Source organism: Giraffa tippelskirchi, chromosome 1, assembly GCF_054371585.1.
Source record: "Giraffa tippelskirchi isolate mGirTip1 chromosome 1, T2T-mGirTip1v1.2.pri, whole genome shotgun sequence".
Taxonomy (NCBI): domain Eukaryota; kingdom Metazoa; phylum Chordata; class Mammalia; order Artiodactyla; family Giraffidae; genus Giraffa; species Giraffa tippelskirchi.
Genome location: NC_137275.1, coordinates 177,729,153 through 177,748,522, shown reverse-complemented (window position 1 = coordinate 177,748,522; position 19,370 = coordinate 177,729,153). Strand labels below are relative to the sequence as shown.

The 19,370-nt window shown below is 52.6% G+C and overlaps 4 protein-coding genes across 54 annotated transcripts in view; 2 read left to right on the top strand and 2 right to left on the bottom strand.

Annotated features, from left to right (window-relative positions):
• The window catches only part of RGP1 (RGP1 partner of RAB6A GEF complex), a 36,769-nt gene extending 35,538 nt beyond the window's left edge, over positions 1-1,231 (bottom strand). For 5 of the 43 annotated variants that reach the window (XR_014059359.1, XR_014059360.1, XM_081509747.1 and 2 more), the window contains exons 1-3: positions 838-963; positions 570-645; positions 336-470 (exon numbers count right to left, since the gene is read on the bottom strand). Coding sequence is in view for 36 of the 43 variants with exons in the window: in XM_081509747.1 (XP_081365873.1) it covers positions 336-451 (116 nt within the window). In the remaining 7 variants the exon portion in view is untranslated. Of the gene's footprint in view, positions 1-335; positions 471-569; positions 646-816; positions 964-1,040 lie in introns of those variants that run through there. The other 38 variants (XR_014059375.1, XR_014059394.1, XM_081509732.1 and 35 more) reach the window with 12 other exon arrangements.
• Positions 277-12,171, top strand: GBA2 (glucosylceramidase beta 2). Of its 4 annotated transcripts, none has more exons than XM_081508759.1 (18): positions 277-496; positions 1,302-1,877; positions 5,229-5,320; positions 5,631-5,746; positions 7,462-7,680; positions 7,989-8,223; positions 8,453-8,555; positions 8,707-8,860; positions 8,948-9,073; positions 9,271-9,443; positions 9,657-9,761; positions 9,961-10,068; positions 10,166-10,317; positions 10,443-10,549; positions 10,686-10,828; positions 10,903-11,018; positions 11,117-11,308; positions 11,583-12,171. In XM_081508759.1, exons 3-18 carry the CDS (start codon positions 5,318-5,320, stop codon positions 11,862-11,864), a joined length of 2,334 nt encoding a protein of 777 aa, XP_081364885.1. In that variant the 5' UTR covers positions 277-496; positions 1,302-1,877; positions 5,229-5,317; the 3' UTR covers positions 11,865-12,171. The 4 variants fall into 4 exon arrangements, with proteins under 4 accessions (XP_081364885.1, XP_081364867.1, XP_081364896.1 ...); XM_081508741.1 differs by having other exon boundaries at positions 7,984-8,223; XM_081508770.1 differs by having other exon boundaries at positions 277-500.
• On the bottom strand, positions 12,031-16,638 carry CREB3 (cAMP responsive element binding protein 3). 3 transcript variants are annotated; one of them, XM_081509830.1, is made up of 9 exons: positions 16,200-16,638; positions 15,945-16,116; positions 15,802-15,869; positions 15,594-15,683; positions 13,740-13,846; positions 13,563-13,631; positions 12,881-12,965; positions 12,699-12,783; positions 12,031-12,619 (listed from the first exon to the last, which is right to left on the bottom strand). In XM_081509830.1, exons 1-9 carry the CDS (start codon positions 16,335-16,337, stop codon positions 12,303-12,305), a joined length of 1,131 nt encoding a protein of 376 aa, XP_081365956.1. In that variant the 5' UTR covers positions 16,338-16,638; the 3' UTR covers positions 12,031-12,302. The 3 variants fall into 3 exon arrangements, with proteins under 3 accessions (XP_081365956.1, XP_081365966.1, XP_081365952.1); XM_081509840.1 differs by having other exon boundaries at positions 15,945-16,092; XM_081509826.1 differs by having other exon boundaries at positions 15,802-16,092.
• Positions 16,639-16,928: 290 nt separating this feature from the next.
• Positions 16,929-19,370, top strand: part of TLN1 (talin 1) — a 31,470-nt gene continuing 29,028 nt past the window's right edge. For all 4 annotated transcript variants that reach the window (XM_081508164.1, XM_081508155.1, XM_081508139.1 and 1 more), the window contains exon 1: positions 16,929-17,042. The gene's annotated coding sequence lies outside the window, so the exon portion shown is untranslated. The remainder of the gene's footprint in view (positions 17,043-19,370) is intronic.

The window sequence follows — 19,370 nt, the reverse complement described above, 5'->3', positions numbered from 1 at the left end:
TTCCTGACCTAACAAATGCTCTCCCAAACTCCCTACCACACTGAGAAAATCAACACAGTGAGGTGGCTGTCGACCAGATCAGAGAATCCAAAGCCCCCAAAAGAAACCATTACAGAAAGAGAAGTATACCATGGGTAGCAGGGGGAGGAGAGAGGAAAGGAGACCCGAGGGCTATGTCACCCACATCTTCTGTTAACTAGCCCTTCCCTACAATGAGAGCACAATGAGCAAGGCGGTGGTGATGTAGCCACAGGACAACCTGAGCTCTGGCTCAGCACTACAGATACCAGGCTTCCTCCCAGAAGGGCCGCCTTCTTCAGTACCAGTGTCCCCACCTGGATGCAGAAGTGGCCGTAGAGGGCAGGGGGTTGGTGACCGTCACCACACACTCCAGGGCCTCCCCTGCGAGAAACACAGGACCTCTGCTCAGCTCTGCTACCACTTCAATCATGGCAGCTCCAGGATCGGATCTAGAAGGAAACAAGGGGTGTCAGAGGTCAGTACCACGGCAGGGAAGGGTGTCTCGGGCGAGCCTAGGGGTGAGGACCGACGAAACGGGCGTTCAGTACCACGGTGTCAGAGGGAAGCGTCCAGGTTTGGAGTGCGGGAAGGCGGAAGGCAGGTACGGCGGCAGTTGACCGGGCACTGCAGAGGGAGACGGCGCCCTTGAGGGTCCAAGCCCCCCGCCCCTATCGGCGCCAGGTCATCACCCCTCTTCCCTGCCGGGACCCCCAGGCCGGCCGGGACCCCCAGGCCGCCCCCGACCCCTTCCCTGGAGGTTCCACGTCCCAGCCCGGGGCCCCGGCCGCCCGGCACCTGGCGCCCTAGCCCAGATACCCCTCAGATCGAAACAGGGGGCCATACTGAAACAGGGTACTCGGTGCCTCGAAGGCCTCGGCCGCCCGCCCCTCCGGGACCGGGCCAAGTGCGTGGCTGCGGCCGCGGCAGAGGCGGGACTTCCCCTCCGAGCCCCTTCCGGCCGGAAGCGCCGGGCCGGCTAGGCCGGAAGGGGCTCAGGTGAGCCGGCCGCCCTGTGTCACCTTCCCACGGGCTGGCACCCGGGCGCGGGCGCCGCCCCGGACACCGGCCGGCGGGACCCGGCGCCCACCGCTGGGGGGGCCTGGTGCCGCCGCCGGGGGACGGGGCCTGGGCTGCCGCGAACTCCCAGGCTGGCCCCGGGGGCGGTGCCTGGAGGGCCGGCCCCAGGGGCTCCTCCCCTCTTCGCGGGCCCAGTCGCCCTTTGGCCGGGCCAGCTAATCACCGCGGCCCAATGACGTCGAGACCCGATTCTTCCCGCCCAGGACCCAGAGAGACAACCGACAGTGAGACCGTGGCGGCTTTATTGCTGTCGCCGCCGCCACAGCAGCAACAGCTACCTGGTTGCACGGAGACAGCAGCTCGCCTAGGCTTTCCCCAGCGGCCGGCTCTCCGAGACAACACCTAACAGCCATCCGCGCCCGCATCTGGGCTTGGCTGACCAGATACTTGGTACCAGAAAGCTCGGGAACTGAAACCACAGAGGTCCTGGAGACCCAGGATCCAGGGAATATGGGAACCGGAGTCCCAACCTCGGAGCAGACCAGCTGTGCCAAAGGGGATCCACAGGCTTCTTGCCCTGAAAATGGCACGGAGGCTGTGCAGGTTACAGACTGCCCGATCCCTGAAGACAGTCAGCCCCAGCACGAACAGGGTTATAGCAGTCCGGAGGACTCCGGGCAGCTGATGGCTTCCTACGAGGGGAAAGCTAAGGGCTACCAGGTGCCTCCCTTTGGCTGGCGCATCTGCTTGGCTCACGAGTTTGCAGAGAAGAGGAAACCCTTTAATGCCAACGACATCTCGCTGAGCAACCTGATAAAGCACTTGGGCATGGGCTTGAGGTGAGTTGATCCCATTGCCTAGAGGACCTTGTGCCTCACTTTGTTCCAGCAGAGGCAGGAAAGGGTGAGAAAGCAGGAGGCTGCCTTGTCCTGGTCAGGTGGCCCCTATTCCCAACATCATCTAAGCCCATGGTTTTGAAGGGTGAGACCAGGTCATGTCTCTTTGCAACCCACTTCTTTCCAGTAACTTGTCTTTTTAGCAAGAAAGGGCATTTGAGCCTTGTAGTAAGCCTTACCTATCTAGGCTCCCTCTCAGGTGCTCTCTCTTCTCTGAAGACTGCCCTTTGGGATTAGCTATACTTTGTGACAAGGTAGGAAAGATACTCTGGCAGTTTCGCTACTGATACAATGTTGTCTTCTGGGAGGGGAGGGTTCTCAACTCCAGATCCCCCTGAGCAACTGGAGTATATTCACTGAACCTCACTTAGGCACAGCATTTAACAGTCCCAACACCCTTGGGCTTCTTTCCTCAAACTCTGGCTCCAGGGAGTGGTTGAGAGACTGCCTGATCTCAACCCTAAGGAGAGGGTGATAAAAGGTAATATTCACTCTATTCTGGAATAGATGGCCCCTGATATAAAAAGCAAATAAGACCTTTGACCAGAATGGTCCTGCCTTAGGTGTTCCTAGAGATTAATTATAATCTTCCAGAGCATTTCCTGGTTCCCTCCCCACCTCCCGCCCCCGCTCCAGCAAGGGGTTGCACGCTGAGAGCTTATCCTGGGCTGTAGGACTCCTCCAGATCCTCACTGAGTGTTGGGACCAAGACCCAGTAACAGGGACAGGTGCCTGTGAGGACAGAAAGCATCACCCTGAGGTCATCCTGAGTCAGTTCCCACAGTAAACACAGAACTGTGGAGGGAGGCTTCAAGTATAGGAAACCTAGCTCTGACAGCCTCTTAAGTCAGAGGTTCCTTCTCTTCTGCAGGCAGTGCCATGGGGCTGGGGTGGGGAGCCCATGGACCTAACCCAAGCCCTCGGCAGTGTGGAGGGCCTGTTGCTGCCTGGGTGTCTGACTCCTTTGACAGTTCCTCTGGGTGGCCTGTACCAGAGCACAGTAATTCCTCCAGGCTGCTTCTGAAACTGACTCGGCTAGTTTTGACCCTGAAAGGCTCTGGGTCAAAACAGGATCTGTGGCCCGGGTACTGAGAGAAGCACCTTGGGGTGCATGTGGTGGGAACACTGAGGTCAAGAACCTGTCTGTAGGCATCTTAGCCCCTCCATCCCTAAGTATAAGGTGAATCACAGATGCCTGAAGCTGTCCTCACCCCCCTGGACTCAGCTCCCCATCCCAGGACAGGGTAGGGATCACTGACACAGGGGTTTTGAGATGAGACGAGGTCCTGCACCGAGGAGAAAGCAAGGGTGAGACAAGGAAGAATTCTGAATGATTAAGCTGAGGTTGAAATCATGGAAAAGGACAAATAGATCCAGGAATAGCCAGCTCAATGGTGTGAGAGAAACGTAGGCCCTAAGAGGGAGCTGAATTGAGGGTACGCTGATCAGGAGCCCCAGCAAGACAGAGTTCTCTTGGCCTCAGAATGGTAAGAACTCAATTTTGGTTGCTCTCCCTTTCAGTCAGAATCCATTCATTCAGTAAATATGTACTGAGTGCTTGTTCTGCGCTAGATAATCCTTTGTTCTACTATCTTCACATCTTGCATTTCTCCCTCACCCCCTAATCGGAGCTGTGCCCTTCCTGCCTTTGGCAATCCTTTCTGGCCTCCAGTTTCAAAGTCCAGTTTCCTCTAAGCTGACCAAGAGCTGCCTTCCCACCATCCCATCGTTCGTCTTCCCTCCATCTCCCCTCACCCCCAAAATGTACCCTCCCTGTTCGTTAATCATATTTCTCCTCCACTTGCTCCTCTCCCTGTTCATTTCTCTATGTTCCACTGTTTGTACATATGTTCTTTATAAATCCAGCAAATATTTGTTGACTGTAGACCAGGTGCCCTGCCCTGTGCTTGAAGCTGTGGGTAATAAGCAACAAGTCTTTGTCACTGTCCCTTTCCCCAGGGAACTGAAAAGTTTGTCAGACTCACATAAGGAACACTAAAGTAACAGGACAGTGTCTGATTGGGAGCTGAGATAGTGTACGTACAAGTAATGATGATATGTGACACGTATATTCCACTTTGTAGCTTTCCTATCTATTGTGTCATTTGTGACCTTAGAAGGGCACAAATGTGCCAACAGAAGTGCATCTGTTGTGCCCTTCCCACCATCCCTTGAGGTGGGAAGGGCAAGAGTATCCCCATTTTATAGATGAGGAAACTGGAGATTCAGCAGGGTTACTTACTCCATTACATGGTTATAAGCAGTGTGCTTGAACAATGGGGATAAAAGAGCTGGCAAGGGAGGAGAGTGGAATTGGGACAGAGTCCAGAGGAAGGGGTTGCTTAGTGAGGACCCATTCTGAATGGAAATTGCAGGAAGTAAGATAGGCTGGGGCTTCCCTGGTGGCTCAGACAGTAAAGGATCTGCCTGCAATGCAGGAGACCTGGGTTCAATCCCTGGGTGGGAAGATCCCTTGGAGAAGGAAATGGCAACCCACTCCACTATTCTTGCCTGGAGAATCCCTTCGACAGAGTGCCTGAAGAGCTACAGTCCATGGGGTCACAAAGAGTCAGACACAACTGAGCGACTAACACACACACACACACACACACACACACACGATAGGCTGAGAGTCATTTGCCTACTGGAAACAGAGCTGTGATAAGACTAGGATATATTGGGGTTTTTAGAAAGCTTTTCTGGGATATAATGAGAGAACAAATTAGAAAGCTTACAGTTTAAATGCTGAACTTAAAAGAAAAAGAAAAACAGAAAAAGGAAAGAAAAGAAGGAAAAGACTTAAAAGGAAATGGCCCAAAATGTATATGGGTGGGATTTTTTTCACCTTCCACCTAGTGCATTCTCCAGATTTTCACCTTTCATAATCAGAAGAAAAATCATTTTAAAAAAGAAGAAAGTTATCACAGCAGCCTATGCCTGTTTATGGGGTGGGGGTGATTATAAGTCAGGAAACTAACTGGCCCTTTCAGCACCTCAGACGGAAGCTCCTGGAATAAATTAAACCAGTGGTGGAGATAGAGGTGAGGAAAGATCAGAAAGCTCCTTCTAAGGAAAGTAGAGAGGAGAAACAAAGATACTCCCATGCCGTGACCGGGGGTGACTGGGAACACGAGAAGACTTTCAACTACAGAGAAGTCGAGAGGAGGAGAAGTTTGGAAGTGAAGGCAGTGGGTCTTTGGAACAGTTAAACATGGGAAGTCATGGCTGGGTGTCCAAAGAGAGAGAGGTGACTGCAGCCCCTTGCCCTGACCCACAGTACCCCTTGCTCCTCAGGTACTTGCAGTGGTGGTACCGGAAGACCCAGGTGGAAAAGAAGAAACCTTTCATCGACCTCATCAACTCTGTGCCCCTGAGACAGATCTATGGTGAGCCTCACTCCAGCCCTGCCCAGTCAGGGATGGCAGTGTCCAGGCCCACTGGGAGCTAGGCAAAGAGGCCTTCAGCTTCTTTAAATTGCATTGACCCATTCCCTAGGGTTTCCCCCCATCCCAGCTTTATTGAGATATAACTAACACAGAACACTGTATAAGTTTAAAGTGCACAACGTGTGAATTTGATATTCTCCCCCGACCCCCCACCCCAGGTTTAGGGGAACCCATCTCTATAGTCTAGAAAGTGAGAAATGGGCTCTTTTTCGTCTTCCCTGCCTTACTAACATCTTGGTTCTTTCTCTAGGTTGTCCCTTGGGTGGCATTGGGGGAGGAACTATCACCAGAGGCTGGAGAGGCCAGTTCTGTCGTTGGCAGCTTAACCCGGGAATGTACCAGCACCAGACAGTCATCGCTAACCAAGTAAGAGCCAGGAGGTAGAGCAGAGGTCCCGGACATTACTTCCCAGGCAGGAAGAGTCTCTTGGCTGTGTAGGATGTGGCGATTAAAGATGTACATGATTCCATCTAGTATTTTCAGGATGCTTTCTGTGTGCCAAGCTCTGTGCTGGGGTGTACCATAGGAATGAGACACTCAGAGTTCACGTTCCTTGAAAGAGAAAAGGTACCCCTGTGCCCTTTGTTTCTCTAGTAAATGCCTCCTACCTGCCTTGCTGCCCCAGCTCCACTGGTTGAGCCTGTCCCTAGCCACAGAGAGTCAGACAATTCCGGGATCACTTAACCTGGTTGAAGGATCAGAAGGGAAAACAAACCAAAAGTCTGCAAATGCACAGGAAAACAGATGCATGCACAGAGCACCCACTGCTTGCCCTGATTTGCCAGCCATCAGCCACTTCGTCACTACTAAGCCTTTGATTGCCAGAGGCATGTGGGCTACCTTTCATCATCTCCCTCTAGTGCCCTCCCATGTTGAGTTGTCCACCAAGTTCCTATTTCCTGTCTGAGGGAGGCCTCCAGCTCATCTTCAAAGGAGAAATGACTAGCAGATCTTGAATCCCATTAATGACACTGCCCTTCCTAGTTCAGGTTCACCAGCCCTGCCCAAGGCCCCAGGCTTCCTCTCTGGCTCATCTCTGAGGTATCCTGAGGGGAATGCCTTCCAGAATCATGACTCTTTTTGTATAATATTTAATATGTAAAGACAGTCCTATAAGGGAAGTACCATTATTATGCCCGTTTTACACATGAGGCAACTAAGTATCATGCCCAAGGTCACATGGTTGGTAAATGGAAGCACTGGGATTCAAAACCAGTTTTCTCTGTGGTTGCAACTCTGTAATGTTAACCACTACCTACTATTCCAATAACATAAAAAAATTATTTGATGTATACATTAAAGATATTAGGAGTACTTTGAACCAAGGGAGGAGATATTAACCCCTCACAGCCTGTACCCTCCAGAGCAGTCAGGGAGTCGGAATGTAAACACTATCACATCCTGGACTAGAATGGTAGGGGGACACACAGGAGAATGACTCACTGCTTGAAGGGAGAGATGGCATTTGATCTAGGCCTTGAAGCATGAGGGGTTTTACCAAATGGAGAATAAACACGAGCAAAAGCATGGAGGAGGAAATGTATTGTGCTCAAGGAACAGTATTTGATACGACCAGAATATAAGGGCTTGAACAAGTAATGAATCTGATAGGCAGGGAGAAGCCACCTCAAGAAGGAAGCTTTGAAAGCCAGGTAGATGAGTTTAGATTTTAGCCTGAGGGTTGCAGGAGTCATTGAAACATTATAAACACAGACTAACATATCTTGAATTGGGTCGCGGGAGTCATTGAAACATTATAAACACAGACTGACATATCTTGAATTCTCCGTAAGAAAGATCAGTCTGAAATCCAGATGGGGTGGGGCAGAGATGGTGCGGGCCTGTCTTAGGGCAGTTAAGACCAGAGCAGTGAGAAGGGAGAGCAAGCAGGGAGAAAGATGGAGAAGACATGACTTGCAGTGATTCACTGAGTGTAGGGGGAAGGCCTGGGGGAGATGAGTGAAGCTGTGGGGCGCAGGTCACTACTGTGGGGTCTGGCAGGGGAGGAGTTACTCTGAGGAGAGGGGTTTTGTTTGAGATACCTGTTACTCCATTCCAGCCCACGTACCTTCTTGGTTTAGTTCACAGTGTGTTTGCGCCGGAGAGGACAGACGGTGTACCAGCAAGTCCTGTCGGTGGAGCGCCCAAGTGTCCTGTGTAGCTGGAACTGGGGTCTGTGTGGGTACTTTGCATTCTACCACGCCCTCTATCCCAGAGCCTGGACTGTCTATCAGCTTCCTGGCCAGAACGTCACCCTCACCTGCCGCCAGATCACACCCATCTTGCCCCATGACTACCAGGTGAGGTTCCCCCTTGGTTTCCTCTGTGCTCTCCCTTCCCCAGGATCTCTCTCTCCTGGAAGTGTCGTGACCTATGCAAGAGAGGGGGTGGGGCATGAACTTCATGCTGGTTTCCTAGGACCACCACCCAATTGGTCTTCTGTCTCCTAGTAGACAGCCTGCCAGGCAATATGGGGAGATGCAAGTGGAACACAGTGTATTAGCGGGTATCTGAGTCAGCTCCTCGGTGCCAAGGACTGATCCTGGGAAGTGGGGCCTGAAGGGGTACACAGGGACTATCTGAGTCTGACCTTCTGCTCCCAGGACAGCAGCCTGCCTGTAGGAGTCTTTGTGTGGGATGTGGAAAATGAAGGGGATGAAGCCCTGGAAGTGTCCATCATGTTCTCCATGCGGAATGGACTTGGTGGTGAAGACGACGCCCCTGGGGGGTTGTGGAATGAGCCCTTCTGTCTGGAGCGTGATGGGGAGACTGTACAGGGGCTGCTGCTGCATCATCCAACCCCTCCGAATCCCTACACCATGGCTGTGGCTGCGCGACTCTCGGTATGGAGGCATCTGCCCTATAGCATTGCCCTGAACCGCTGCTCTCAGCCTGGCCCCTGAGCCCAATCCCATACCACTGTGGTCTCTTCACTTCCTCAACTCCTGCGTCCCACCCTCACCATAGCCCTCGAGCCTGTGGAACTTGGAGGCAGGATGATGTAAAGGGGAGTTAGTCAGGAGCCACGCACCTATGGAGTTTTTCCTCACAAAGTCTTTGACCCCTTAACAGGCAGATACAACGGTAACCCACCTTACAGCCTTTGACCCTGACAGCGCCGGGCAGCAGGTGTGGCAGGATCTACTTCTGGATGGACAGCTGGACTCCCTCACTGGTGATGGGGGGTCTCACGGGGAGGTGAAGGGAAGAGAGGATGTCCCTGTCTTCAGAACAGGGCTGGGAGGCCTGGTAACAACAGGCCTTCTTCCCATGTCAGGGATCCTTGTGGCCAAGGTGGGTACTCACTCATTTTGTGCTTCTCTCAGGAAAAAGCCTACCCTCGCAGAAAGGAGTGGGCATCGCTGGGGCTGTGTGTGTTTCGGGCAAGCTGCTACCACGAGGCCGGCACCGCTTAGAGTTCTCACTGGCTTGGGACATGCCCAGAATCATGTTTGGAGCAAAGGGCCAGGTCTACTACAGGTGACGGGAATGAGAGTATGCACGGATCGTGGTGCTGGGGCTCTGAGCGGAGCCCATGTTCTCATCCCTCCCCTTCTGTCCACCCAGGCGGTACACGAGGTTCTTTGGCCCAGATGGTGATGCAGCACCCGCCCTCAGCCACTATGCCCTGAGCCACTATGCCAACTGGGAAGAGAAGATCTCGGCTTGGCAGAGCCCGGTACTGGAGGACAGGTGCCAGTGGAGCCCGTCTCTTGCCTTTCTCCTAGGCCCTCACACTTTCACTAAGACTCCTTGATTCACTCTCCAGCACCAAAGTCAACAGAGCTAGTCTGGGATTCACTTGGGACCCTACTCCACTGAACCCCAGAATCCTTCCTTTCCTGGAAGTGCCAACCTCATGAGACCATCCCCTACTCCTGCCTCCCCAGATCCTTGCCTGCCTGGTACAAATCTGCACTGTTCAATGAACTCTACTTCCTGGCTGACGGGGGCACAGTATGGCTGGAAGTTCCTGAAGACTCCCTGCCAGAGGAGCTGGTGGGCGGCATGGGTCAGCTCCGCCCCCTCCTACAGGAGTACGGCCGGTTTGCCTACCTCGAAGGTATGGGCTGCCAAGGGGCATGGTGTGTGTCCATGAGGCCTGTCAGTGCCCTGCCCCATGGCAGGAGTATGGGTTTTGCCTATCCCAGGGTACTGGCTAGAACATGGAGCGTGATGGTGCCCTACACCCCAATTCTAGAGGCATGGCTAGGCAGGGCAGTATGAAGAAGCAGCAGGAATTCTGGCAACGGTGTTATCTCCTTCATTTCTCCAGGCCAGGAATACCGCATGTACAACACATACGATGTCCACTTTTATGCCTCCTTCGCCCTCGTCATGCTCTGGCCCAAACTTGAGCTCAGCCTGCAGTATGACATGGGTGAGGGTCCCTTTTGTGCCCCTTCTGCTTCTCAGTTCCCCACAGCCCCGAACCTTGGTGGTCCCTGATGTCTCTTCCACTCAGACATCTGTGGATCCTGCTCACTGGTTCCCCTCAAGTCACACACACAGTTCTGTGCCCCATCCCAAGCCTACCCATTCCCTGCCCCGCACCCCCCCTTGTGTATCTGCTCCCCCAGCTCTGGCCACTCTCAGGGAGGACCTGACACAGCGACGGTTCCTGATGAGTGGGATAACAGCGCCTGTGAAAAGGAGGAACGTCATCCCCCATGATGTTGGGGACCCAGGTACAAGACCCTCCACCACAAGGGCACTTCTCTTCCTGTTTCTGCACCCTCCACCTGAGCCCACAGTGCAGATGACCAGATTTCCTCCCCTCCCTAGATGACGAGCCATGGCTCCGGGTCAATGCGTATGAGATCCACGATACTGGAGACTGGAAGGACCTGAACCTGAAGTTTGTGCTGCAGGTTTATCGGGACTATTACCTGACGGGTGACCAGTGTTTCCTGAGGGACATGTGGCCTGTGTGTCTGGTAAGGGACATGTGTGCAGTGGTCTGTGTACCAGGGGCATGCTTCTGGGTGTCTGGGGAAAGGCCAGCTGGCTACTGTTGTCTTTTCTTAGTATCTAGGTCTTCAGTATCTTGGTCCCTCTCTAGGCCGTGATGGAGTCTGAAATGAAGTTTGACAAGGACCATGATGGACTCATCGAGAATGGAGGCTATGCAGACCAAACCTATGATGGATGGGTCACTACAGGCCCCAGGTTGGGGGGTAGGGATTTCCAGGGCCTGAGGTGGGGAACTGGGCATCAAGGGATTGTGGGCTCAGTGTGCCTATTATACTGTATGAGAGTGCCTGGAGCTGCCAGGCTGATTCCCCGAACCCGTGTCCCTCATCAGTGCTTACTGCGGAGGACTGTGGCTGGCGGCCGTGGCTGTGATGGTCCAGATGGCTGCTCTGTGTGGGGCACAGGAGGCCCAGAATAAGTTTTCTTCCATCCTTAGCCGGGGCCAGGAAGCCTATGATCGGCTGCTGTGGAATGGTGAGTTGGGGGATCCTAAAGAATCTCAAGGCAGCTCTGGGAGGCAGGAGACTTACTTTGTCCTCCCTCTCCAGGCCGCTATTACAACTACGACTGCAGCTCTCAGCCTCAGTCCTATAGCATCATGTCTGACCAGTGTGCTGGCCAGTGGTTCCTAAGGGCCAGTGGCCTAGGAGAAGGAGATAGTGAGGTGAGAGACTAGGAGGAGAAATCCTAGAGAAAGGTAAGGGTTTTTCCTGGGGGTGGGAAGCAAGTTTAAAAGACCGTGTTTCTTCCCTGTCCCTCTAGGTGTTTCCTACCCAACAGGTGGTCCGTGCTCTCCAAACGATCTTTGAGTTCAACGTCCAGGCCTTTGCAGGAGGGGTCATGGGGGCTGTGAATGGCATGCAGCCCCATGGTGTTCCTGACACATCCAGTGTCCAGTCTGATGAAGTCTGGGTGGGCGTGGTCTACGGGCTGGCAGCCACCATGATCCAAGAGGTAACCCACTCCCTTCCCCGGCTCTCTGCCATCTGTACGTTGGCTATCAGACTTCTGATAACCTAATTCAATGCCATCTTATCCATCCAGAGAGCCTCCCCCCTTCCTTGGCATATATTCTATTGCCTGTCTTCAGGCTTCTTCCTGTGAGCCAAATTTATCTCCCCCACTAGCCAGGAACTCCCTGAGGGCAGAGACCCTATTATCTCCATTTGTCCAGCTGAAATAGCTATTCAAGGGTTGCCAAGTAATGACTTCCCTCTCTCCCTTACAGGGCCTGACTTGGGAGGGCTTCCGGACAGCTGAAGGCTGCTATCGTACTGTGTGGGAGCGCCTGGGCCTGGCCTTCCAGACTCCTGAGGCGTACTGCCAGCGGCGGGTATTCCGCTCACTGGCCTACATGCGGCCGCTGAGCATCTGGGCCATGCAGCTGGCCCTGCAGCAGCAGCAGCAACATAAAAAGGCCTCTGGGCCAATATCCAGATGGGGCACAGGACTATGCACCAGGCCCAAACATGGACCAAAGGAAGCCATGGCAAACCCAAGCCCAGAGTGAGCCGTGTGAACTGGGGAAGGAGGCGCTAACAGCCCAGCCTTTAGCCTGACCTTTCCTCTGCCACCACCCCCACCCCCAGTCTCCTGCAACCCTGAGCCACCAGGACAATCATGCCCGCCCTTCTACCTACCCACCACGCCAGTAAAGAGGGGTTGAGGGTGAACCATGCATCAGAATCACTTATTTATTTCTTTCTTCACCCCATCCCCTCACTGCATGAAATGTTCAGGGAGGTCATCTGACTCTCCCAGGCCCTTTCATGGGGTGACAGACATACACAGGTTCAAATAAAAGACCCAGAAAACCAGTAAGTGTGGTGTGTTTGAGTCCTTAGGCTTCCTGACAGGGCATAGGACCTGAGGCTCTCCCATTCCCTTTCCTCTGAACACAGACTGGGGGACACCAGACTCTGACAGAGGCCCCCCCACATCCTCACATCTAGCCTGAGTATCTGCCCTGCAAGATAACAGATGTGGGGCTGGGGGTAGGGAGCCATCCTTCCTCTCTTGTGAGATTTGCTTGCACGGGAGATATGGAATCTGGGCAGGAACACTCTGCAAAACCATCAGGCAGTGGCAACTGCAGGGGAGGCTCTGCTCTAGGAGCCTGAGACATGAGATGGAAGAGGCAGCAAGAGTTGCTAGGAGCCTGGAGCTCATGGTCCAAGCTGTCCTTTGGTACCTCTGACTGCAGGGCAGGTGGCTGCAGGTGCAGGGCATCCTCGCTGGGGAGGGCACGAAGCTGACGGGACAACACTGAGGAGACAAAGCCTGTTCAGGGGCAGGCTGGGGCTCTCCCCTAGCCCTTCCTTAGTGGTATCCTCAAGGCTCTCACCTCTGTGCTCAGCCGGCAGGCTCCCCCTTGTGTCCGAGGAGTACATAGCAGGTACGAGGAGGAGACAGAAGGAGAACAGTAGAACCTGGAGCACAAGAGAAAAGAGATGAAGAGGGGCTCTGCATTGCACCCCTCTCCCTGCCACCTGAGAAAAGAATCTCTCCTCCCATCACCATCCTCACCAAGACACAGGTGCTGCCGCTGCTGGCTTTGTTTGCTGTCTGAATCACCATGGCCTGGAGTTTCCTCAGCTGATCCAAAAGGGACCTGGAAGAGGGGACAGTGAGCACCCCCCGGCATGGCACCTTGCCATACAACAAAAGCATCCTGTTAAGGCCATCCCCTCCATGTGTGCACTGGATCCTCTCTTTTTGCAAGTGATCTCTTCTGTGAACAAAATGCCAGACCTCATTAACACACACATGTCTCTGCCCTGACTTAAACTCCTTTTGCAAACCCCTTTAGTGGTTCTCCACTGCCTTATCAGCTCTGTACACAATCCTCACCAGGGATTATATTCTCTATCTTCTGGCCCAAGTCACCTATGTTAGGGTTCCAGCCAAACTGGACTAGGCTGTGTCCTCTCTGCCTAGAATGCTCCCCACCCCCATCCCAGAATTGTATCTACTATCAAATGCCATCTGCCACATGAGGTCTTACTCCTTCTCTTTCTTGATACTTATACTTGTTAATTTATTCCCCATTACTGTGAGCTTCATGGAATCAGAGACCCACTAAAGACCAAGCATCAGATCTTATATGTGAGAGATGCCCGGTGAGAAATCAACTATGGAGCAGCAGGAGAAAGACAGACAGTATTAAGTGGGAGGGATTAGAAAAGCCTGATGTGAAAGAGTTGCTTACAGATTCTGTTCCTCCAGAAGCTGTACTTTGTTCTGTAGCTCCAGATTCTGGGCTGTGTATTTCAGGACCCTGGAGGAATAACAGGGATGTGGGGACATGGCCTGTATCCTCCCTTCAAAAACCTCACACTTCCAATTACCTGTTTCTCCCACCCCCGAGTCCAGCTCCCTTTCATACCTGCTTTCTAAACCCCCCACATACACCTTCTTCTTCCTGCGGCTCTCTTGAGCAGACTTTTTGTTTCGAATCTTCCTCCGCACTCGTTTCAGAACTTGTTCCTCCATCTAGGAGAAGACAGGAAAAGGGACCTCATCCGAGGAACATCAGACCAAAGAGTTTGAAGGCAACTGAGTTCAATCTTCTCAAAGCAGAAATTCCTTCTACAATTTCTCTTACCAATAGGCACCCTGCTTCTGTCTGACTACTTCTGAGGACCAGGTGTTAATGCCCTCACAAGCCAAACCATTGTAACAATTTTATTAAATAATAATTTAAAAAAACTTCCTTATCATGAGCCAACATCTGCCTCTATTGTTTCTACCTGTTGGACTTACCTAGCACCTAATCTCTGGGGCCATAATAGAACAAAGGTCTTCAGCTATTTTAAAGCACTTGACATTTCTTCAGAGTTAAAAAACTGGGCAAAAATTTTAACTCATCATCTTATCTCTTCTCAGGATGGACTGCATCTTCTTAATATCTGTCAAAAATAATAGGCTCAAAACTTAAGAAGCTTTTTGGCCAATATAAAGGAAAACAAGATGGTTACTGCCCTTCTAGTGGCAACACTATTAGATAACTGGTATCTGATGATACAACTGGGCTTCCCCAGTGCCTCAGCAGTAAAGAATCCGCCTACAATGCAGGCTACTCAGGAAACACAGGTTCCATCCCTGGGTCGGGACGATCCCCTGGAGAAGGAAATTGCAACCTACTCCAGTATTCTTGTCTGGGAAATCCCATGGACAGAGGAGCCTGGCAGGCCATAGTCCATGGAATTGCAAAGAGTTGGACACGACTTAGCGACCAACCAACAACAACAACAACTAAATCTGATGATACAGCTTCTAAACCTCATTCACTTCCTTAGTAGCCATATCACACGGTTGACTCAATTTGTACTTTTTTTTGGCCACGCCTTGCAGCTTGTGGGATCTCAGTTCCCAGACCAGGGATTGCACCCTGACCCTGAGCAATGAAAGCACAGAGTCCTAACCACTGGATTGCCAGGGAATTGCCTCAACTTATATTTTTAAGAAATTAAAATTCAGTTAACCTTTCTGTTGCTGCTGCTGCTGCTAAGTCGCTTCAGTCGTGTCCGACTCTGTGCGACCCCATAGACGGCAGCCCACCAGGCTCCCCCGTCCCTGACATTCTCCAGGCAAGAACACTGGAGTGGGTTGCCATTTCCTTCTCCAATGCATGAAAGTGAAAAGTGAAAGTGAAATCGCTCAGTCATGTCTGACTCGTAGCGACCCTATGGACTGAAGCCTACCAGGCTCCTCCATCCATGGGATTTTCCAGGCAAGAGTACTGGAGTGGGGTGCCATTGCCTTCTCCGTAACCTTTCTGTTACCGGACATTGATTTCATCATAGTATCACGATACCATGCATGTGAAGCTACCACTCATTGCTTGAAACTCCAAATTTCACATTTACTCTTGTTATACTACTTAATCCAGCCTTGATGAACTCTAATACTTAATTTACTATTCAGCTACAGGTAAATTAACATGAAACCAGTGAAATATAAGTATCAGGGCCCCGTGCTTGTACAGTACTTTCCAAATTCCTTTACTAATATTACCCTGATAATTTTGAATTCTTACTTAAAAAGAACACCAAAATTTATACAAGCCCTACAAACCAGGATCTGTCCTTGGAAGCAGTATACTAACCACATGCTCCAGCTTCCTATTCACAAATGTGCTAATCGCTCACCTCAGTTCTTTTTCAAGTTATCGATACAAAACTAACAGAACTGGCCTACTTGGAACTCACAACCCCCGTCCCCACAATGGGAGACTTACCTTAGTGAGAGGAAGCATCCCAGGCAAAGTAAGCCCCTCCTTCTCCAACAGCCTCTTCTCCTCCTCAGTCAGTATCAGCCTAGCAATCTCCTGCGGTTCCGGAGAGATGGGTAGCAGAGTTGCAAAGGGATTTCAGAAAGTAACTAACGGGGAATACTGCCCCGACCCGCGCAATACGGGAATAACCCTCCTAAATCAAGTCAAGTACCTGATCTGCCGGCTCCTCCACACGCAGTGGAGTCATCTGAGCCCCCTCTTTTCCATAGCTCTCATTATCTGCAAAAGGGAAAATGTGAATAGTCAGGACCCGGAGTCCTCTCCTTTCCCAAGCTTCACTTATTTCACGCTTACCTAGATCTATGGAGACATGCTCTTGTGAGAGAGAATAGGTGTGGTCATGCTGGACAAGGCAGGGGTTAGAGCTGCTGAAAACATTCAACGATGTTGGGGGACTCGGCAGGCAGCTCAGGAAATGCTCCACGTCCCAATCGCTCAGAGGCTGCACAGGGTTCAAATTAACAGGCTTTGACCATCACCACCCCCTGCCTCAGGAACACCCCCCCACCAACCCGCCTCACGTCTCCCCGACTCAGAGCCCCCACTCACCTCAGAAAGTGGCAGCTCCCAATCCGGCGGAAACGCCAAGGCCTCGTCAGGCGCCGCACCCAAACCACCGCTTTCCTCTAGCAGGAAGCCCAGCAGGTCATGTTCAACCGGGTCCAACGCCAGCTCCATATGAGCCATTTACGGAAAAGATGCGCAGAAACACAGGAGTTCACCTCGCCACCCGGACCCTATCCCCAACCAGGCGTGACCGCAACCGACTGTCAGTCGGCCCCACCTATTGGCTCTCCAGCGGCGTTTTCCTCCTAGATGCTGGCGATGGCTCTGAAACCGGGACACACTTCCCAGACTCCACTCCCCGCTAGACTTCCAACAGAACACAAGTGACGCACCTACCCGCGAGGCATGCCGGGAGTTGGAGTCCCCCAAGCCCACCCCGACGCGGAGGCGGCCGCTGTACGCGCCACGTCCTGGGCGCTATGCAAATAGCGGGACGTGCCTGCCGCCTCCGCAGTCCCTGAGGGCGGGCATTCTGAGGAAGCGGCTCCGCCCCGGGCTAGAAAAAGGAAGGGTTAGCGCCTAAAAGGGAACTAGGGTGCAGTCCGGGCGCTTCCTCGGGACTGCGCCGCGCCCTCGCTTCCTGCTGGGGAGGGGTTGCTGGTCGTCGGCGGGCTCCCGAGCATCGAGAGCTGGGGCCAGAGCAGCTTCCTGCAGTACCCGCGACCATAGAGCGCGGGTCCAGGGCGCCGCCCGCGGGTGGGGGACGTTCCCGGGACGGAAGTGGCCGAGAGTGTCGAAAGGAGGGCGAGGCCGCAGCCCGAGAGCCACCGAGAGAACGAGCGGGTTAGCGGGCCGGCGGGCGGGGCACAGAGCCGGGCAGCGCAGGTAGGCCGGACCGGGCGAACTGGGGCCTCAGGGTGGGGCCGCGACGCCAGGCCTGGGAGGCGGGCGGGCAGGGCCCCTGACTTCTGCGTCTGTTTCGGGTCCTGTTGGAGAGGTCCGCGTCCGGTGTATCTCGGCTTGTGCTCTGAGTTAAATAGGCCGTTTTTTGGCAGTCAGGCCCTTCCTGGAGCAGTCCTCGGCCTGGGATAGGTTTGGGGGAGGGTGAGGAGTGGGTGGTAGTGTGGCGCAGGGCGGGGATCGGCTTTGAGGTTAGCTGATAGCGGGTACGTGAGTAGGAACGGGTGAGTTGGGGATTAAGTGGAGTTGGGTTTTAGGAGTTAAGGTTAGCTTTAGGAGTGTAAAGCTGGGGTTAAATTTTAGATTTATTAGTGTGAGGTGCGTTTTGTGTAGGTGAAGTTTGGATTGAGAGCATTATTTTGTTTTCTATAACGACCAACGTAAGTTAGAGTTCAGGTTCAGGTTAACGTATGGCAGAGTTCAGGTTAAGGGTCAACAACAGGAATTAGGTTAGAAATCCAGTGTTAGGGATTAGAGAAGGTTAGCATAGCCAGTACAAGGGATAAACAAGAAAGGGGTGAATCAGGAATCAAGTGACAAATGAACTTGAGGTTTAGGAATCAAGATTTAGTGTTAAAAGTCGGGAGTTGGTGCTACAGGTAAAAATTAGATCAAAATTAGGGATCAGGGATTGGATTCAGGTATGTGGTAGGACAGTGATGCCTGTCAAATCCAGTACTGGGAATCAGGAGACAAATTACGGTCAGCGTTAATGTTAGAAATTTCAGGCCGTTTTCCCTGTTGTAGTTGAGGTCAGGGTAGTTGACCTCAGGCAGGTGAAATTTGAGAGACTGGCAGTAGGTAGATGCCCTTGTTTTGTGAGGAAGGCTTCTTTGGCCCAGGGAAGTGACAAACTAATTTCAGGCTGGGGTTCTGGGCTAGCTAGAATTGCTGGCATCAGGGATTCCAGCTTAATTCTATTCTCTAAGCCTCAGGCTCTTGCTGTGACCACCACAGTTGAGGGGGAGGGGTTCCTGGATCCTGTTGTTTACAAGGTAGGAGTTAGAAAAGAGTCAGGGACCCAGGACATGTACAGGGCTTAGTAATAGTGGCAGACTGCCTAGGGGAGAAGGGACTGGTGATTGAGGGGGAAGCCAACCAAGGAAACTGTCCCCATGCAAGAAGAGGATGGCTTAATCCTCTGAAAGTTCAGCCCTTCTGCCTCCATTTTCCCTCAGTCCCTCAAAATTCACCCTTCCTCTCCAACTCTCCTCCCTGGCCCTGCATTTCACACCCTCAGGCATACCCACTGACAGAATACTTCCCTTGCCTTTAGCACACCCATGCTGTTCATGTTACCTTTTCAGCCTCAGTTCTGCCTCCCTTCCCACTTCCTAATCCACACATCCCACCTTCATTTACCCTCATCCACATCTGAGCTTTCCAATCATTTTAAAGCATTCTCCCACCATACTCACCCACTCATTCACCTGCATACCTCCTGGTTATCTGCTAAATACCCCACCACCAGCCCAACACTACTGCCAAGCCCTCACAGTCCCTGCTATATGCCATTCCCTGATTCTAAGCCTCCTAATTTCTTGTCCAGTTATAGATCCCCTTCCCCCACTCCCCCAACAGAAAAGAGGAAATGAGACCCAAAGAGGAAACTGGGTCTTGCTGATCCCACGCCCAACCAGGCCACTGACCACACCCCCTTTCACTCCCAGCCTGACCCTGCCACTGACCACAGCACTGTCCCCTACCCAGCCTGACCCAGCCACTGGCGGCAGCCCATCCCCTCAACTCCCATCTTTTCTTAGACACTGCCAGCATCTCTTCCCTGTCCCCCTGTCCCACTCATTTAACCTGATTTAGCCACTGACCACACATCTCAACCTACAGCCTGACCTGGCCTCTGACCTCATTCCCTGTCTTAGCGTCTATCCACATAATTATTCTTCCTCTTCCCCCAGGCTGATTCAGTAACTAATTATATCCATATTTTTCCTACTGTTATCTTCCCTAGCCTGTCCTTGAATTTTTCTCTTCCCCCATTTCCAGTCTGATAATAGTCACTAAGCCCATCCTTTCTGCCCCTACCTGACTGCTAACTGCATCCCCTAAGGCAGCCTCATGTTTGCATTCTCACCTCCTCCTGTCCTTTCTTTCCCTGCTCCCCAGTACCTTACCTAAATTCAGGCACTCTTGAGTACCTGCTGATGACTAGAAGCTGTGGGCCCCCAGCCTCACTTTGGGCCCTGGTTCCTGAGTTAAGCCTGTCATCAGATTCTGTTGGTTCTACCTCTTCAG

What these genes read in the sequence shown, in the direction of transcription:
- GBA2 (XM_081508741.1), top strand. Translation starts at nt 1,549, where the DNA reads ATGGGAACCGGAGTCCCAACCTCGGAGCAGACCAGCTGTGCCAAAGGG. An exon ending in ACAGCTGGACTCCCTCACTG is followed by an intron (nt 8,556 to 8,706) that starts GTGATGGGGGGT and finishes TGCTTCTCTCAG; the next exon opens with GAAAAAGCCTACCCTCGCAG. An exon ending in CAGCCACCATGATCCAAGAG is followed by an intron (nt 11,309 to 11,582) that starts GTAACCCACTCC and finishes TCTCCCTTACAG; the next exon opens with GGCCTGACTTGGGAGGGCTT.
- CREB3 (XM_081509826.1), bottom strand. Translation starts at nt 16,337, where the DNA reads ATGGCTCATATGGAGCTGGCGTTGGACCCGGTTGAACATGACCTGCTG. An exon ending in TGGAGGAGCCGGCAGATCAG is followed by an intron (nt 15,684 to 15,801) that starts GTACTTGACTTG and finishes CCGGAACCGCAG; the next exon opens with GAGATTGCTAGGCTGATACT. An exon ending in GCGGCAGCACCTGTGTCTTG is followed by an intron (nt 12,784 to 12,880) that starts GTGAGGATGGTG and finishes CTTGTGCTCCAG; the next exon opens with GTTCTACTGTTCTCCTTCTG.